Source organism: Zea mays, chromosome 4 (genome assembly GCF_902167145.1).
Source record: "Zea mays cultivar B73 chromosome 4, Zm-B73-REFERENCE-NAM-5.0, whole genome shotgun sequence".
NCBI lineage: Eukaryota > Viridiplantae > Streptophyta > Magnoliopsida > Poales > Poaceae > Zea > Zea mays.
The window spans coordinates 181,392,242-181,410,732 of NC_050099.1; the positions used below are offsets into that span (position 1 = coordinate 181,392,242).

Below are 18,491 nucleotides of genomic sequence, written 5' to 3' on the forward strand. Positions count from 1 at the left end.
ATTTTTTACATACATATATATTTTCAATCAGTAGTTGTGCCAAACTTGCAAAGTAAGACATTTTAGAAGAGACGATGCTACTTAAGATAATATGTTCCCTGGTTACTCTGTTCCCTGGTGCTGTGTGTGCTCGCGTCCTCAAGCATTCATGTACGCTGCAATATGGAGGTTTAGTTTTTTTATAGTTTCTTAAATAGCCAACAAGAGGAAAAATAACTATAGACTCTCTAGATATCACAACAATTCATGTTAGGGCCAAACAGTTCAGACAATGAGAATGATGGAGAGTTTAGACAATTCATGATGGGGGTCCTCGGGTCGTTTATGGTGCCCCTACAGTTGTACCTATCAATGAGACAACTATTCTCTTGTTATGGAGGAAACAATTTGCTCTGTCTGTTAGGGCCAAACAATTCAGACTGTTTGAACCGCGACTGTTTTATATTGAATGAGAATGATGGAGGGTTTTGTTTGTGTTGGATCCACTGGAGCAGGCACAGGTGGACTGGGAGATACGAAGCCGGAAGCCCACCTCTGGGACAACAGCTGCAGGAAGGATGGGCAGACTAGAAAAGGCAGACAAGGTTGGTAGCTAACAAAAACCCAAAATAAAATGATGCAGCAAGCCTTTACCCATCATCTTAGACCTCCTTTAATTTCTGACATTTTGGTTTTGTTTTATATTTTTGAAATGATGATTCTGGGGTTTGCCATGACTGAATGTGATTGGCTGCATGCTCCACACAATATATCTAGGTAAGAAGAATCATTTCCTGTTCAATCGTGCTTTCTATTGATCAATTAGCTGTTTCGAGCTGCGTTTAGCAGATCCGTAAACAGGAAAGGTTATTTATTTTATCTGGTCATTAGGTGGTTACGACACCGAAGACAAGGCAGCGAGGGCTTACGATCTGGCTGCTCTGAAATACTGGGGTCCAGCTACTCACGTCAATTTCCCCGTAAGTGCCATGGAAGAAAACTGTAGCTTTATTCATGTGATGGGATTTCATAGCACACTTCGTTTGGCAGGTAGAAAACTATCGAGATGAGCTCGAGGAGATGAAAGGCATGACAAAGCAAGAATTCATTGCACATTTGAGAAGGTCAGTGCTCTGCGTGCATGTGCATCGTAACAGCCTTGCTTCATCGATGTGTTCCTGCGTTTCCTAAAGCTGATACTGACCATCACACACAGGAGAAGCAGTGGATTTTCTCGAGGCGCTTCCATCTACCGAGGGGTGACGAGGTTCGTTTGCACAGACTACTATGCCACCGCATTTCGCTTCCTTAGAGATCATCTCAATGTACACGCTAACTGCATTGCAGGCACCACCAGAAAGGAAGATGACAGTCTCGGATTGGAAGGGTCGCTGGAAACAAGGATCTATACCTCGGCATTTTCAGTAAGAAAGATCGTTCCATTTGGGTGCAGAAGTAGATTTTAGCGGTGTCTGTTTTACTAATGTCGATTGTCTCGTCAAAGTACATTTGTTGTAGATGAAGTTACAGGATTGGGACATGGACTTTTACTGCTAATGTCAAGTTTTGTGCCTGGCTTTTGCGTTCGCTTTAATCCGCGGCCTGCACATTCCATGATCATTCTTTGCTTTTTGCGGATAGCAATGCTTTCCCTAAGGCTGTGAGCTCTGACCAAAGCAGCCTGTTGTACTATTTTGAAATACCCCGTTGGACACTTGGACTACAGATAGCAGCTAAGCAGCATTAGCATGACAAGGAAGTAATCTGGTCGAAATTTGTACTGTGCGTCAGGAACTTATCTTGCTTTCTCAATGTACTAACTAGATCCTCTTGGGCAATTTTAGAATCAACAATTTTGGGAGGTGCGATGTATTACAAAATTGATATGTTTTTGAATCAACTAGAATTTAATTTTGTGCACTCTGTTTGTACATCTGCATCTACATCGATTGGTGTGTCTGGTTAGAACAACATATATTGTATGCTCATTAATTATCGTGATAGTCTCATGCACACCTAAAGTATTTTATTACTATTGCCCCAATCTGCCAAAACTCGAGAACGATTTATATGAAAGGTATATAGCAATTTACTCAAGAATTCTATTGTCTTGATAGGGCGTCCGTAAGGGCGCCACTTATTCTATTATCCTTTATAGATGGATGCAATCTAACCGGCTAGGGCCACATAAGGCTAGTCACACTTGAGCAACAAACCAATCGGGTAGATAGTCAACGACATCGACGTGGCTTAGATGTGAAGATTGTTTACTAAGGCGGTGTTTGATTCATTTAGATTCTAGGACATCTAATATTATACCAAATCCAATGCAAATGTTATTATCAGCTTACAGGAAGATTGTGAGATTCTAAGCATAAAATCTAATGTACAACACAAACTGTTTGGTTCATAATCAGATTCTCATTTTCAGATTTTAAAATGAGATTATGAAAATAAGTCCAACCGCCAAAAAGGCTCTAACGACTCCAAAATACTTTAGCATACATTTTTATAGTCTGTAGGTTTGAAAGTTGTAATTGTTCTGCTTATTAGTAGATTCAGGGGGTGTTTGGTTTCTAGAGACTAATGTTTAGTCCCTAGATTTTATTCCATTTTAGTTCTTAAATTGCCAAATATAGAAACTAAAACTTTATTTTAGTTTCTATATTTAGCAATTTATACACTAAAAAGGAATAAAATGAAGGGACTAAACATTAGTCCCTAAAACCAAACACCCCCTCACTTCCCGTCAAACAAAAATGAGTTGACGATCTGCACTAAAAAGCCTTTAAAATTTCGGCTAATTTTAAAAACGCGACTTGGAGGCTTTTTCTTGTTTTCCCGACGACACATATACATTACCATCTGGAAACAGGCAAACAGAGCGAGCCGGAAAAAAGACAAAAATTCGGAATTTCCTGCGACGAGAGCAAGATATTATTAATTAACGGGCAAGTGGGCATGGCCGAGTTTCTGGAGGCTTCCTGCGTCGCGTGGAGGCAGACAGAGCTCAGGGAGGGAGGGAGGGGAAGAACGAAGCAGCAGCAACAGCGCCATCCGCTCGCTTCCTTCCCCTTCTCTCCCTCCTCCCCCACCGCCGGCGTCGCCTCTACGCGCGCGCGCCCCGCCGGGGGCTGCCGTCGCTGCACCCGTGGCCCGTGGGCGGCGGCCGCGTACCTGTACCTACGTGCTGCCGGGGGGGGGGGGGGGGGGGGGGGGGGGAGCTACGCGTCTCCTCTCGCCATGGACGCCGGTGTAGAGAAGTGCGGCGACGCGGCGGCGGAGGGCGGCGGCGACCTCTACGCTGTCCTCGGGCTCAAGAAGGAGTGCTCCGACGCCGACCTCAAGGTCGCTTACCGGAAGCTCGCCAAGGTGAGAGCAACTCGGTTCCTGATTTCGCGTCTCTCCGCTCCTCGTTACTTGCTGCTGGCTGCTGCATATCGTTGTTGATCTAGCTATCCAGCATCGCGCGTGGCAGCGGCGGACGTTGGACGAAAATTCATGAGGGGCCAAAGAGACTACATGAGAGCCATGATTTTCTAGTTCGCCAAGCTCACCAACCGCAAGGGACAAGCCATATCGTTGTGACGAGCAAGATCTAACTTGTCGAGCAGATTGACGTCACGACAAAAACAGGACAAGGGACGGAGGCAGATCTTGTCGAGCGGATCGACGTCACGATAAAAACAGGACAAGGGACGGAGGCGCCAGGAAGGCCCGAAGTCGGGTGCCGTCGCATCGAGAATGGGTCGGCAGCGGAAACGGGACAGCGAGTAGACTGATTTAGGTGGTGTCGGAAAGATTAGGGTCAGACTGGTAGATGCAAGGACTGGACCAAGAGGATCCGACGAGCAGGCTTATAACATGGTTGTTTTAGGCCATGTTCTAAACCTCTAGAGCTAACTGTTAACTGGTTTTAGCTAGGTTGGAGCATCTAGCAACTAATACTTATTTAAGGGGTATAGCTAACAATTAGTTGATCCATTCTAAACCTCTCAGCTAATTTTAGCAACTAGTTATTAGTTTTAGAGATTTAGAACAAGACTTTATACTATCTAAAACTTTGATTTTTTTTCTACATTTAATACCAAATAATTATTAGGCATAAAAGGGTGTACAAAATTGAGGGGGGGCCATGGCCCACTTTGCCCCCTGGATCCGCCCCTGCTTGGTGGAGTTGTTGTGGAGAGAGAGAAAAGTGTTCTCCTTGGGCGATTCGAGTTTGCAGGTGGATACATTGGCGCGAGAAATTTGGAATCTTGCCATTATGGCAAATGGGTTTCATCACTTTGCCATTATTTTAAAGGGCTTAGCTTATATGCCATTATCAAGGAAGACCCATACGCTAAAATGCCTTTTTCGCAATTTAATAAAACGAAAAATTGATTGGATATAATCTGCCTTCGTCTACCTCCAGCCGAACAGCACACCACCTCTACCTCTGTCCTTGGGACCGACGCGGCTACATATATTCTCTTCTTGACTGCAGCGGGCTTGCCACAGTGGCCTTGGCCGTAGCAGCAGCACGCCACGAGCAGCGACGCCAGAGAAGAGGGAGTTCCAAATGGCGATTACAACGAAGACCAGACGACAAAAGACATGAGCGAGGTGAAAATGCTGCAGGGCGGCAACATCCCGGACGGTGAGGCGCAACGCTCAACATGGGAGCGGCGTCACGCGGCGGTGGAAGCAGCAGCTGGGGACCTTCAACTACGACTACCAGAGCTATGCGCTTAACTTTAACCAGAGCACTGACGAATAGCAGCAGCGTGCTGAGTTTGCTTGGGACAGCGCCGGTGGTGGTTGGCTGATGGTCTCACCAGTGAGAAAAAGAGAAGCAGAGAAGGCTGTTCTTCTCTAATCGATTTTTCATTTATTAAATTGCGAAAAAGCATTTTAGCATATGCGTCTTTTTTTTTTATAATGGCATATAAGAGAAGCCCCTTAAAATGGTGGCAAAGTGGCGAAACCCATTTGCCATAATGGCAAAATTCCAAATTTCTCAATTGGCGTCAAGTCCATGTTTCATCTCTCCCAGTTAGCTGCCTACTTGCTTGTGCCGCTAACTCAATGCCCCGCTTCTAGTAATTACGATTTAAAGGTAACATATAGCCATTGCGATCTGGCAGAAATCATCTGTTCCAAGGTGAAATCTACTTTTTTGTGCGCGTCAGTATTTTTATGCGCGCGAACACATGTATGCTGTTATTCTGTTCCAATGTTAGAACATATTCGATGGAAAGGATCCCTGATGATCCTGTCCAATTGATGTGCAGAAATGGCACCCGGACAAATGCTCCTCCTCCTCCATCAGCGTGAAGCACATGGAGGAAGCCAAGGAGAAGTTCCAAGAGATCCAGGGCGCCTATTCGGGTCTCAATCTTCCTTCTCTCAGCACCCTGCACCACGCCCCACTGCTCTGTTCCATCCATACTCGCAAACCACCCCTTCACCTGTTACAACGACTGACCAACAACTAATAAACTGAAACACCAGCAAACAGAACCGATCTAGCCTGCTGGTAAACTCATTGCGTGGAGCCTTTGTGCTCCCATCCCATTCTTCTTGTGCAGTACTCTCCGACGCCAATAAACGGCTCCTCTACGATGTGGGAGTATATGATGACGAGGACGACGAGGATAGCGTAAGCATCTGTAGCTGAACTGTTCTTTGTGTTGCATAATTCTGGATATAACAGAGGGTGACGTACTGACGTTTTCTGCTGTTGCTGCAGATGCAGGGGATGGGGGACTTCATTGGTGAGATGACCCAGATGATGAGCCAGGTGCGGCCGATGGTAAGAGCACATATCACTGTTGGTTCGACCGTTCGAGATGCTTCTTTGTAGTATCATTAAGGCCATGATTAGCTGGAGCAGCCATATTTAGATTTGGTCGTCATAAGCACATGGGTCTAGCATGAAATTCCTGCTAGCACTCTTTATTAGAGCTATGCTTACAAGTACGACACGTTTTACCACTTGCTTCTCGCATAATCCTAGGTGGGGCCGTAAGTATATGTTTCCTCAACAAACTCCTAGCAAATTGTGTTACTCTAAACAAACCTAACATGTACCGAATCATTTATTCTTATTCTGGGAAATAAGTATTGGTTTTATGTGGTATATGCAAACTTCTTTTCATGAAGTCGCAAGGAAATAAGATGTTGAAACCTTTTGTGCGAACATGAACTTTTGTATCCTTAAATGTTCAGGGTATTTTTTTAGAGAAAATATATGTTAGGGTATTAATATTGCATGGGAGTGACTTCCCAAGGCCAAGCTTTGGTTTACCCAAAGCAACTTATACAGCCTTCAATATCTTTGTATGTTTCATGTTCATATGTCCACAGGCTTAAAAAAGACGGAATTGTTATGAAAGCTCCTTATCCTCCATGGTTTTTTGTGGATACTAAAAGCTGAACTTTTAGGTGATTCTTTTTCCAGAAAATAGCTGGAAATCGGCATCATTTTCCTGGACCTGATATATCAATCAATCAATAAATAAATATGAGAATGACAGCACAATAACCTCTGACTGTTGGATTTGTAGAGGCAGGAAAGCTTTGAGGAGCTGCAGCAGCTTTTTGTCGACATGTTCCAGTCTGATATTGATTCAGGATTCTGCAATGGGACTGCTAAGGGCCATCAGGTTCAGGGGCAAGCCAAAAGTAGAACATGCTCACCACGGTCCCCTCCTACTACTATAGTAAAGGAGGCAGAGGTGTCATCATGTAATGGCTTCAATAAGCGGGGTTCATCAGCAATGGACTCAGGAAAGCCTCCAAGGCCTGTTGAATGTGGTGCAGGTCAGAGCCAGGCTGGATTTTGTTTTGGGGTAAGTGCACTTGTCATTAACAATTTATTCTGCTTGATAATGATGCAACATGGCAGAGGCCATAGTTATTTTTACTGTGTCTGATTATGTATATTTGATAACTCTGATCTTATTACAGCTTGCTTCTGACGAACGGTCATGCAATTGACCAAACATGTACCATAAGCAAATGTGATGTAGGAGATTGTTATGTAAAGAGACTTTTGTGGCCACTTTGATGTTTTGTTTTATGCGTACCTTTTTTGAAAAAAAAAATGATTGTGGTGCTATGTGAGTGCCTTTTTCTCATCATAATTTTAGGCGTCTGTAGATTCACTTGAGAAGTATGAAGTCCCTAGGTGGTTATTAAAAGAAGTTAGCAGCTATGTAAAAGTTAGCTACAGTGGCGAGTCTTTAAGTGCTGATATTCCTTGATAGTATGCTCATGTGTTCACGTCATTTTTCTGTTACTCTCTATTACTGCTTCCTGTGTTGTGAAATATATTATTTTGCCCTGGTGTATTTGGTATTTATAAGGTTTATGAAGAAACAGAAATTCAGCATGGCTGGTACAAATTTTAAATATATATTTTTTATCGATAAACTTTTGGTTTATCCTTTATTCATTTGCCAAGGGATGTTAGTCCTGGGTCACTTGCTGGGCCCCATTCTATCTTAGTACCTAGGCCCTTTGGGGCGTTTAATAGTCATCATGATCACATGATATAGTCCAATAAATTGTTAAGGACTCTACTGAAACTTTTTATATTGATTGGGTCCCATGGGGGCTACGAAAAGCTCCACCACTAGATGCATTCTTGACATGAAGACTTGACGTTTTCGCATAAAAGCTTTTTTTTTTAAAAAAAAACAGGTAGACGGTCCAAGTGGTGGAACAGACCGATGTACCACTTTTTCCCATATATGTAGCTGCGTGAAAGTGGATTTTTCATATCCTTGTGATGTGATGTCTCATATTCCATGTCATTTTGGTTGCATATTGTGTCATTTTGGGTGGTAGCAGTGCTTTAATTCTTTATTATGAGTTCATTACCAGTTTGGCATGTGAACAGATAGATCGGTCACACGTCATTTTCTGCTTTACAGGTATCACTTTCTTGGATAATTGGATTGGATTGGCACATTGTGTTGTGCCTTTGCTGACTTGTCCTGCACTATTTTCCTGTTGGAATTCTGTTCACGGTCCCCTTAGTATATAGTACCTTAAATTGCCATTCACCTGGATGCCTCTGATGCTCCATGTTTGTTCTTTTCTTTGAGTACCCGACAAAACTAGTGGTGCTGGTAAGCTGGGAACCTATGCTCCGGTGCACGAATGAAATATGTTTGTTGCTCATAAGCTCCAACTCAACTAGACTAATTCAAAGGAATAGAATCTTCTTTCTGCATTTGATGGTGGCCTCTCAATTTTATCTTGTCTTCTGCAGGTGAGCGACACGCCAAAGCCGCGAGGTCCGAACGCCAACCGGAAGAGGAACGGCCGGAAACAGAAGCTGTTCCCCAAGCACTACGTTACATCCGAAGATGATACGGCCGGTTCCTAGCATCAGCAGCACGGTAGCAGTTTGACCGTTGGCTTTGGTGATGTCAGCAGTAGGGAGGGCACATCATGTCGCCTCTGCCAGCTGCTGTGATCTGAAGAGGCGTTTAGCTCATCATATGCCTTTAGTCTTTTGAGAGGTCTTTAGGGTTGAAAGGTACTTCGAAAACCGAACCAGCGTCTACAGGCCTAAGAGGGATTTCCATTGAAACTCGTCGATGATACTACAGTTTTCTTTCCCCATCTGTGCCGGTTGTGTTGTACTACCACTACCAGTGACAGTGAGTGACTTCTAAGCTATTCATTTTTTTAACTGGAGAAGTTGATACCATGATAATTAAAAAAAATTGGGTGTGTATTGAACTATTACCAAGAAAATAGTACTTGGATTGTGATGTTCTGAACATTATGTTTTGTAGGCAATCGTGACTTGAAAGCGGTCGAGGTATATCTTGTTATTTTGTTTCCCTCCGATTTTTCAATATCCGATTGATTTTGTTTTGAAGCAAATAGAGAGCATGTCCGTGAGAATAGTCATGAAGCAAATAGAGAACATGTCCGTGAGAATTGTCGGTTAATATAATTTTTAGTTTTTAATTTGTACATGCCACTCTTGAGAAAGATCTCTCTCAAGCTTGTCCATGTGCGTAGTGAAACGAAAGGATCAAGATACCAATAGATAGTGCATTGAGCTTCTCCAATTTTTGTTTGCGCAAATTAAAAATTATTAACAAGCCCGACTGTATCCCTTATCTAGAAGTATTTTTTCTACCGATTACAAGTTCTGTACTTCATAATATTCCTATAATAACATGTCAATTCTATTAACATTAATACTTAAAAGTAATTACTCAAATATAAATGCTCAAAATAAAAAAAAAATAAAAATATCTCGGTATTTTGTCGAGGTATCGAAGAGTCGACACTATTCACTAATTCTCTTTAGAGCACTAGTGCAACGATGTTGCTCTCCTTTTTTTCAGTGCACGGATCAGGTGATTTTTATAAAGTGGTTCTGTCTCTTTGATACGATAGATAAACCGCTCACAATCGTATACATCTTTGAGTCAGGTCACCATAAGTTTTCTAGATCATCGAAAGTCTTTGAGTTAGATCACCATAAGTTTTCTGGATCACCTAACCCTCAATCACTACCAAATTGTCTAGGTGAAACACTAACTATTAATTTAATCGCTACACAACATGGCAACACGATTACTGAGTTTCAAGGAATCAAAAGGGAGAAGGATGATTAAGAAAACATCCGCAACCAATTCATAAACGATGATAAAAGGTATCCGTGCATTCGGACGTGTAAAATAACCCAAGACAAAGTAAACTCCATGCTAACAACTAGGTGTTGTTTGTTTCGAGAGCGTAAGCAGTAAAACGAATGGAAATGGATGACGGTGTAATCAACTTCCTTGTATTTGTTTTAGTTGGGCTGCCGAAACGGAACACAACTGCGCGAGGAGAGAGACGGAGGGGGAGAGGAGTCGTGATACCTTTTATCATGGAGTTTTACTTTGTCTTGGTTATTTTACATGTCCGAATGGAGCGGTATCGGATAGATACTGGCTGCTATCGATTTCCCCTGCTATAGTGTCCGGAGGATTCGAGACAAACAAAAAGATTAGTCAACCAAACACCTTCCTAGCCTCATATATTTCCATCGACAACAAAGTCTTTACCGTTACCGTAGATAACAAATCATATCCATGACATGAATAAGAGCTTTGTTCCTATGAGATGTATAAAAGTAGTAACTTGCTCGCGCGGACACGAGTCTTTTAACAATATGTTTAAACAAAGTGATATAGCTTATTGGTATACACTAGGTAGGTGCCCGTGTAATGCCACGGAACATAAATTTTGAACCTCCAATGGACTTCATTTGAGACAAGTGATGCCCAAGAAAATGGGGGTAAACTAACACAGCTATCACTTGCATTACTTGCCCTATGCGCGGAAGAATCTGACACAGCTATCATCCATGAAGATTTCCGGTTAACTTGTGGAACCGGACTTCATTTGAGACAAGACAACAATACTAGTGTTGAGCTTATTGCCACTCGGCCATGGCACACGCGAGAACACGGGATGATCAAGTAAGAACTGAACAGAATGCACTAATACAAAAGGCTGGCTTGCGTTCGCTTCCTTGCTCCACAGGAAGCATAGCTGATACACAAATCGAGAAGTTTTACATATAGAGTAAAAAAGGTCTTGCTCTCATGTTTTCGTGTAAAACTGGATTCTGTTCAGTTCTTACTGTGGAGCTATGCTTCCTAGGTAAAACTTCTCGATTTGTATAACTTCTCAATTTGTATAAAAACTTCTCCATTTACATATTGGGAAGTCCATATGTAAAACTTCTCGATTTGTATATCAGCTATGCTTCCTGTGGAGCAAGGAAGCGAACACAAGCCAACCTTTTGTATTAGTGCATTCTGTTCAGTTCTTACTTGATCATCCCGTGTTCTCGTGTGTGCCATGGCCGAGTGGCAAGCTCAACACTGGTATTGTTGTCTTGTCTCAAATAAAGTCCGGTTCCACAAGTTAACCGAAAATCTTCATGGGTGATAGCTGTGTCAGATTCTTCCGCGCATAGGGCAAGTAATGCAAGTGATAGCTGTGTCAGTTTACCCCCATTTTCTTGGGCATCACTTGTCTCAAATGAAGTCCATTGGAGGTTCGCAATTTATGTTCTGTGGCATGGCACGGGCACCTACCTATAAAATACAAAAAACACAAAGAAATATTTATATTTGGTACGGTACTAAGCACTCACGTACGCACACTACAAAACGAATACGCTAGGCTAGGCATGTTGATTGGAAGAGCTCTTGCCATTGACGGCATTGGAAGGGGTCGACTCTATTAGTCATGAAACGACCTACAGAATACAGATTGCATCACAGAAACACCAAACACCAGAAATCAAGTAAGACACTAGGCAACTTGAATGCAGGTAAACCGTACCTGGGGGAGGAGATCCCCCTCACCAGTAATAAAGTTTTAACAGTCAAGAGGACTATGTATTTACAGCGTTTGAGACTGGATCAACCGGCAATGATAGATCAGGTGAATATATGGCGGAGGAGGCCTCCTGAGTAAGAGAACGACTTCTCCGTCTCCTCCAGGCAGTGGTCCTTCTCCTCCCGAGACCAGCTCTGAGGAACCAACCAGTACATGGAAAAGAATTTGACAGTTAGTTTTTCCTTCGAGAATCTGCCGTTCAGTTTAAAAAGCTTTGGTACTTGCGTTTGGTTCCAGGGACTTACCGAAGCGACTTGGTTAAGCTTGTTGCGGACGTTCTGCAGCAGCTGGGAGAGATTGCCCTCCCACTTGTAGAACTCCAGCTCTTTGTTGTTCAGAATCTTCTCGGAAACCTAAGATACCAGGAGCACATGGTACTGTGTTAAATGGTACGAGATAATGGAGGAACAGGTAGTTTCAGACTTCTGAACTGCCCAGATCAGCAACGAAAGGTAATCATATTCCTAACCAGAAGTGCACTGTAGTATCGACAAAGAAAAAAGGCACAAGGAATCATATTCAATAGAGAATGCATATGCATGCTTGGGGATTTGATGGCATCAGACACCTGAATGTGCCAATGTTGTGTAAATTATGCTTGCCAAAACAATGTTGTGACATGATGCCATGTACTACTCAGTATTTAGTCATTTTCTCAGAAGAGGGGAGGGTCACCTTTTTGCCAATCATTCGGCCTCCAGCAGTATGAGCAAAGTACACGTTATAGAAATGGCAGATAAAGGCCTGGGGGTCCTCCTCAGACAGATCTTCCAGTAGAGAAGCGTATGTGGTGCTAGGGGCCGATGGTTTTGGAATTGTGTGACCCTGTTGCCTGAACCATTCCAGATCATTTTTCAGCGCCTCTGATCTCTCCAGCCTAGTATTCCGAAACTCTGCATCTGAAACACACACCACTAAAAAATGTCAACAAGCAACATCTTTGCAGATCCTGATGAAGCAATCGCCCATTAACTACTACTCCCTCCGTTATTATAAGACATTTTTTATAGATAAATTGTTTTTACTATATATCTAAGACATAGTGTGCATTTAAGTGCACAGTGAAATCTAAATATCTGGAAAACCTAAAACGTCTTATAATTTAGAATGAACGAAGTATGAACATAGATGAACAAATTGATCGCCCAGTAGCAGGGGCATGCATTGGTCGAGGGTGAGGATGCTACGGAAAAATTGACGAGACTTCAACAAAAAATCCGTAATTAAACAAAAAATACGAAAACAGAATTAGTATATGCAACAGATCTTAATTAAGAAATATACACTACAGAAGGGAAACACGGTATAAATAGGGAAACACAATAAGTCAGACAAGGAAACATCAATCATGCATGCAACATATCCTAATTAAGGAATATAATCATGCATGCCCTACAAAAAGGAAACACAGAATAAAAAACACAATAATCACGCAAAGGGAATGTGCATGCACCCCTTAGCTGTGACAAAGGGGCTTCAAGAGGAAAACAACATCATGCATTGGCATGGGTGGGCGGGCCAGTCGTGAAATAGTAGATTTGTTTGCCAGTGATAAAAATGGAGCTTAAAAAGGCCATGTGTAGAACTGCTATCATTTCGCCTCTACGCCTATTTTTTTATCTAGACTGTGGCCACAACTATAGGAACAGTCATGGAATGAAATGATCTTCCACACCAGCACTTATCATTTAAACTAAAAATTCTACGCAACCATACTCAATACATTTCAGCCACAATCTACAAAGAGAACTGTCCTATTGACATGGTAGAATAATTCCTACAGCTGTGACAAAAGGAAGTAAACTCTTTATATTTTATCTTCCCTGCTGTGTTGAGATTGGTAGTTTGAAGTTAAAACTTTCTCTGTTTTTGAACTTAAAACTCTCTCCAGTATAGATAAAAAGGCCACGTATAGAAATGCTACCATTTCGGCTCTACACCTAATATTTTTATCTAGACTGTGGCCACAACAATAGGAACAGTCATGGAATGAAATGATCTGCCACACCAGCACCTATCCTTTAAACATGCATTTGTATAGGAACTGAAAATAGGAAACCGATTTCAAACTATAATGAAATGATCCATAACGAAATGATCTTCCACACCAGCAATTTATTCACACCAAAAAGAACTAAACCACTGTGATGTATGTGTGGAAACCAGATTTCTAGCAAATTCAGGAGCTATTTCTAGGACCGAGGAACTAAAAATAGGAAACCAATTTCAAACTGTAATGAAATGATCTTCCACACTAGCAACTTATTCACACCAAAAGGAACTAAACTATTGTAATGTATGTGTGGAAACCAGATTTCAAGCAAATTCAGGAGCTATTTGTAGGACCTAGGAACTGAAAATAGGAAACCAATTTCAGACTGTAATGAAATGATCTTCCACACCAGCAAGTTATCTACACCTACCTGTCATGTCAGAGTAGGGCGTGTTGGGAGAACTTCAATTGTCAGGCTGTCTCCAGCAATGAACTTCATTGTTTGTCCATATGATACTTGGTAAAATCTAAAATGGGAGCTACACATACCAAAGCCAAAAAAAGTATGCTTCTTCCCTTTATCCTTAGGTGCATAAGTACCATATTCTTTTGCAATACAGTTACCTGGCATGTTTGTTGTCTTTCAGTTCAGTTTGGTGTCTTTCAATACAGTTTGATGAGGCTAATAACTGAAAAAATAAACGTCTTTCAGTTCAGTTTGTATTGTGATGTCCACTCAAAACCTTCAAACATTTCCGTATATGACAGCCAATTAATTTCACTGTATGGTCGCCACTAACAAAATAAATGCCTTTCAGTTCAGTTTGTATAAAATGATCTTGTGGATGCAAGTGTTTTCCATCTGAACTGAAAGCAATAGCAATAGTTGACCTAGGAGGTGGCAAAAGAGAGAAAAACATGGCAAGCCAGCGATGCAGGGATTGTGATTCTGCCCTGTACACAGTGAGGTTTAAACGAATCATCTAAAAAAAGAAAGATGTGAATAGACTCACATGAGAGGGTATTGCACTTCTATTAGTTGATGTGCATTGTGTTTTTGTGTAGGAATATTGGAGATGTGCCTTCAACACTCTACTCTCGATTGTCTCCAGATCAGCAACTCACTGCAGAAACAAATTTAAGATATGAGGTCCCAAATTCCCAATCTTCAAAAACTCACTGTAATTTAGTGTTGCAAGATAATGGGGATGTAACAAGTCCAGTAGTTAATATATCCATGAACTTTGCAATCCCAGCAATAATAGGTGTCCCATCAGTGCCTGTCCCACCTACTATTCTAGCCTGCAAAATGAAATTGAGGATCAAGTTATTTCTTCTAAATCAATGGACATATATTAGTTTATTATTGTTCTATTTGTCTAAAGGAAAGTAGTTTGGAAACATGATGATCTGCTCCCCAATTCCGTTTCCGCCTAGGCCGCAAATTCCTCCACCATTGCTGCTCCCCTCGCTCCCCCTCTTCCCCCGCTCGTATAGGGTGCATGTAACAATTACAAGGGAGCATAGTCACACTAATAGAACTATGAAACTTTAAAGATACATTAGTACATACAGATGTATTGATAGTTGTTTTCAAAGAACACATAAAACTTTGAAATAGTATATAGTTAGTTGTCTTTAAAATAGTAAGTAAGGATCTAATAGAAAAAATGGAATTACATATCAAAATTTTGATCTCAGTGAAACAAATAGGAAATACAGAGAACTAAGTAATAACGTAACTGAAACAATTAGAAATAGCTATCATTAGAGCCCTAATTAATTTTGATGCAACTATTTTCTTTCTATTAGACCACACTGATCAATTGATTCTTCATGTTTGCGAGTGTCAGTCGGTATTCTACTTGCAAGCTAGCATCCCCAGCAAGGGTCATTGTGGCCATACTCTGTTGCAATACATTGTCCTTTAAAAGCAGGGTTCTAAGCTATTTCTATAAGTAAAAACCAACAGATGTAGCGCAGAGAGATTTATAAATCAATGTACTGAAAGAATTTATCTGATCTGGGTACAAGTTAGTAGCATCCGGTGACTACTAAGAGCTACACGCCTACACACACATATCCCCATATCAATTAGAGCAAAATAAACAAAGGGGCATGGTAGAAAATAATCAATCAACCTCAATACAGATTCATCAAACAAGATCAGAAAAAATAGATACACAATAGAGTTACCTCCGTTCTAGCTCAGTAATGTTGTCAACTTGAGTCTGGTTGTACTGAACCAACTCAGAGAACAAGAATGCAAATGCACTCAAACTGACCTACAATAGGCAAAATACTAAATAAGCCTGTATGGTAAGAAAAAGGCAATGAGAGAAAGCAAACTTCCTAGAAAGCTTAGAGATCATCAAGCATATCAGGAAAGCTCATCAATCTTTGACCTCTCATTTGCAAAAACTGACAGGAACTTTAAAAGGGGGGGTAACATCAACATTCAACAAAGGACCCAATTTAGATATCAGTTTCTTGTGGAAAGCAAAACAATCTCAGATGGCTGGGATTGGGAAAGAATAATAAATTTGACAGCAGGGATCAGGAGCCAGGGTGTGAATGCAACATGGCAGTCAAAACTCCAATAAATCATTGTTTCCAGAGTACTATGGTAAAGACGACCCTTTACCCTAGCTATATAGATGCAAAAAACTTATTTTATATATCAGAAAAATGAAGAACAAAAATGTTGCTACCATTCTTCCACCTGACAGGTCATGCATTAACATGGTTTATGTGCCTATATGAGAGAACTGCTTCATGGCCCTTTTTTCTGAAACTACTAAATGGTTCAAACTTTTGCCAAGAAAGAACTCTCTGGGATAAACTCATGGGCTGGGATGACAGAAGGAATAAACAGGTCCATTTTTAACCTAGATCTATCAGGCGAAAATTCTATGGATGGCCCAACAATTAATGCTATTCACACCAGAATTAACAGATCGCTAGCATCTCACATAAGTCAGGCTCTGCGGATCAGTAACCTTGCCACTGCTTATATAAAACTTATCAACAGTGTTCCACATGTCCCACGAAAGTGCAACTACATCTCACGCCACTGCTCCCACAGGCATAAAAAATGTTCAAGTCCAAGTCGAAGACGACGTAGTGGCACTCGCTGTCGGGCTTGGAGCTGGCGAAGTCGTCGTAGGTCTCGCCCGGTTGCTTGATCAAGCATGTCCCCTCCTTCGTGCACAGCCAGCATGCGCGCGACATCGACCACCCTAACACGCAGTTGCTTCAACTAACAACTCTAGGGGTGCTGTTAGCATTAATAAACTTTTTTAGAGCAACAACAACAAAAACCTGCATAATGTAACCATCACTTTCCAGCCAAAGCAAACACACCACTGGAAGGCATTTATTTAATCTATGAATAATGATATCCAACATGTTAACTAAAACTCGTAGTGATCTATCACATCTGCTACCTAAGCTATCATGTATCGGCAACAAAATTGATCTATGATATCAAGCATACAGGTTGGGATTGACACAAATGAATAATGTATTCTCTGATAGGGGACTGAATTAAGCATACAGGGAAGACAGACTCCTAGATCCTCTCGACAACGTTAGAAAGCTGCGGCTTCGTGATTGCGGGAAGAGACCAGATCTGCCAGCGGGGGAACGACAACGACATACCTTGAGGTAGGTGGTGCCATTGGGCTCGACGACCCAGCCGACCTAGTTGCATAGCGCCTTAAGCAGCTCGTTATTGTCTAGTGCTTGTAGCCACTGTGCGCGCGGAGGCCTGCGAAGATCTTGGCGGCGACGCTCCTGGCACTTGTTGTTCTCGCGCTCCCTCCACATGGGCATCCGATCCCCCACGGGGGGAGAAGCGAGCAGCAAGGGCCCTGTTGCGGCTCGCCCACGAAGGATGGCACATAGGGTATGGCAGCGGAGGAGGGGGGGTCCGACCAGATCGAGGACGGAACCCTAATTTTGTGGCTGCTTCACATGGATGGGTATCACGAGTTGGTGGTGAGGGGGAGGGGGCGCGGGATCACCGCCCGGCTACGCGAGGGGGCTAGGGCTGCGAGGGAGGGGGAGGGGACGCGCGGGCGAGGGCACAGAGGGGCTGAGCGGGGGGGGAGGCGGGGGTGACGTGGCGGCGGACGCGAGCGGGGGCAGGGTATCGCGACAACGAAGGAAGGGGATACGCGGGACGGGGGCGAGGATCGCGGGAGCGGGGGCGCGGGGAAGGCGGGGGCACATTTGGTGTGGACGCTGACACTACTCTCTTAATAGAGTAGTATAGATTAAGTAGGTAGGTAATATGGATAGAATTATGCGAAAGGTTGGAATATACAATTATGGACTGCTGATTAGTTTAGATATATATATTACAATGGCGCATTTGTTAAAAAAAGATTGTGCGGTGAAAGGAAGTTTTTGAGGACTATGTGGATCAAGGGCACTTTATAGCGGATTGGTCACGCCAACGTTGGTCACTTGTTCTCAAATGCTGTGAATCAAGAACAAGGCAACACAATTATTAAAGGTCAAGTACATTCGTCCTCCGAAATATTATCTTCTCTCGGATATAATGATCTTCAAACGAAGGTCATGAAGGACGTGTTTTCATGACTCATGAGAGTAAAAATACATAAAGACAATGAATGTAATCTATTAGCTCATACACACATGTATTACAGAATACGCATATGAACATTAGCGAAATTTATATTACATTGATACATTCGGCTTGTTCGAATGTGTGGATGCGAGAGCGATCACAATTTATCGTAAATAGTACGGTGGTACTGTTCATCTATTTATAGGCACAGGACACATCCCGAGTAAAAATACATTTATGACTTTTACTCTGTAGCTCAGCGTCATGTTTGGTCTTTGTCGTCATTTTAAGCCGAAGTTGTTACTCTTCGGCTATAGCTTCGACGTTCATTATCATCACCCTCGGGTTGTATCTTCGTCTTGAAGACCTTCTACATAGGGGAAGACTTCCATCACAAACTGAAGCTCCCTATAATAATCAATATTATGCTAGGAGCAAATGGTTAGTCATATTTTTGAGGACCTTCAGAAGAGGAAGGCCCCCAACAAAGGGCAAGACGGATTTTGAGAA

General features: G+C 42.3%; 2 protein-coding genes and 1 pseudogene across 7 annotated transcripts; 2 read left to right on the plus strand and 1 right to left on the minus strand.

The window, feature by feature from the left end:
* The first annotated feature begins 148 nt into the window (after nucleotides 1–148).
* On the plus strand, nucleotides 149–1,438 carry LOC103655727 (AP2-like ethylene-responsive transcription factor AIL1; annotated as a pseudogene).
* A 1,433-nt stretch (nucleotides 1,439–2,871) lies between these two features.
* On the plus strand, nucleotides 2,872–8,764 carry LOC103654200 (chaperone protein DnaJ). 6 transcript variants are annotated; one of them, XR_002269221.2, is made up of 7 exons: nucleotides 2,872–3,351; nucleotides 5,256–5,352; nucleotides 5,553–5,623; nucleotides 5,714–5,776; nucleotides 6,531–6,815; nucleotides 7,902–8,099; nucleotides 8,243–8,764. XR_002269221.2 is itself a non-coding variant. In XM_008681031.3 (6 exons), exons 1-6 carry the CDS (start codon nucleotides 2,941–2,943, stop codon nucleotides 8,357–8,359), a joined length of 1,044 nt encoding a protein of 347 aa, XP_008679253.3. In that variant the 5' UTR covers nucleotides 2,926–2,940; the 3' UTR covers nucleotides 8,360–8,764. The 6 variants fall into 6 exon arrangements, 2 of the variants coding, with proteins under 2 accessions (XP_008679253.3, XP_008679254.3); XR_004857880.1 differs by having other exon boundaries at nucleotides 2,926–3,351; nucleotides 5,714–5,764; XR_004857881.1 differs by having other exon boundaries at nucleotides 2,926–3,351; nucleotides 6,934–8,099; nucleotides 8,243–8,762.
* Nucleotides 8,765–11,307: 2,543 nt separating this feature from the next.
* On the minus strand, nucleotides 11,308–16,618 carry LOC109945874 (heme oxygenase 1, chloroplastic). Its single transcript, XM_020552245.3, has 4 exons — nucleotides 16,450–16,618; nucleotides 12,070–12,293; nucleotides 11,640–11,747; nucleotides 11,308–11,528 (listed from the first exon to the last, which is right to left on the minus strand). The coding sequence occupies exons 1-4, from the start codon at nucleotides 16,616–16,618 to the stop codon at nucleotides 11,436–11,438; spliced, it is 594 nt and encodes a 197-aa protein (XP_020407834.1). The 3' UTR covers nucleotides 11,308–11,435.
* Nucleotides 16,619–18,491: the final 1,873 nt, after the last annotated feature.

Excerpts from the sequence above, each read along its gene's own strand:
- LOC103654200 (XM_008681031.3), top strand. The coding sequence starts at position 2,941 with ATGGCCGAGTTTCTGGAGGCTTCCTGCGTCGCGTGGAGGCAGACAGAG. Across the intron at positions 5,353-5,552 it reads GATCCAGGGCGCCTATTCGG|TACTCTCCGACGCCAATAAA; the intron begins GTCTCAATCTTC and ends CTTCTTGTGCAG. Across the intron at positions 5,777-6,530 it reads TGAGCCAGGTGCGGCCGATG|AGGCAGGAAAGCTTTGAGGA; the intron begins GTAAGAGCACAT and ends TTGGATTTGTAG.
- LOC109945874 (XM_020552245.3), bottom strand. The coding sequence starts at position 16,618 with ATGTCGCGCGCATGCTGGCTGTGCACGAAGGAGGGGACATGCTTGATC. Across the intron at positions 12,294-16,449 it reads TGGGAGCAGTGGCGTGAGAT|ATGCAGAGTTTCGGAATACT; the intron begins GTAGTTGCACTT and ends TGTGTGTTTCAG. Across the intron at positions 11,529-11,639 it reads AGCTTAACCAAGTCGCTTCG|AGCTGGTCTCGGGAGGAGAA; the intron begins GTAAGTCCCTGG and ends TTGGTTCCTCAG.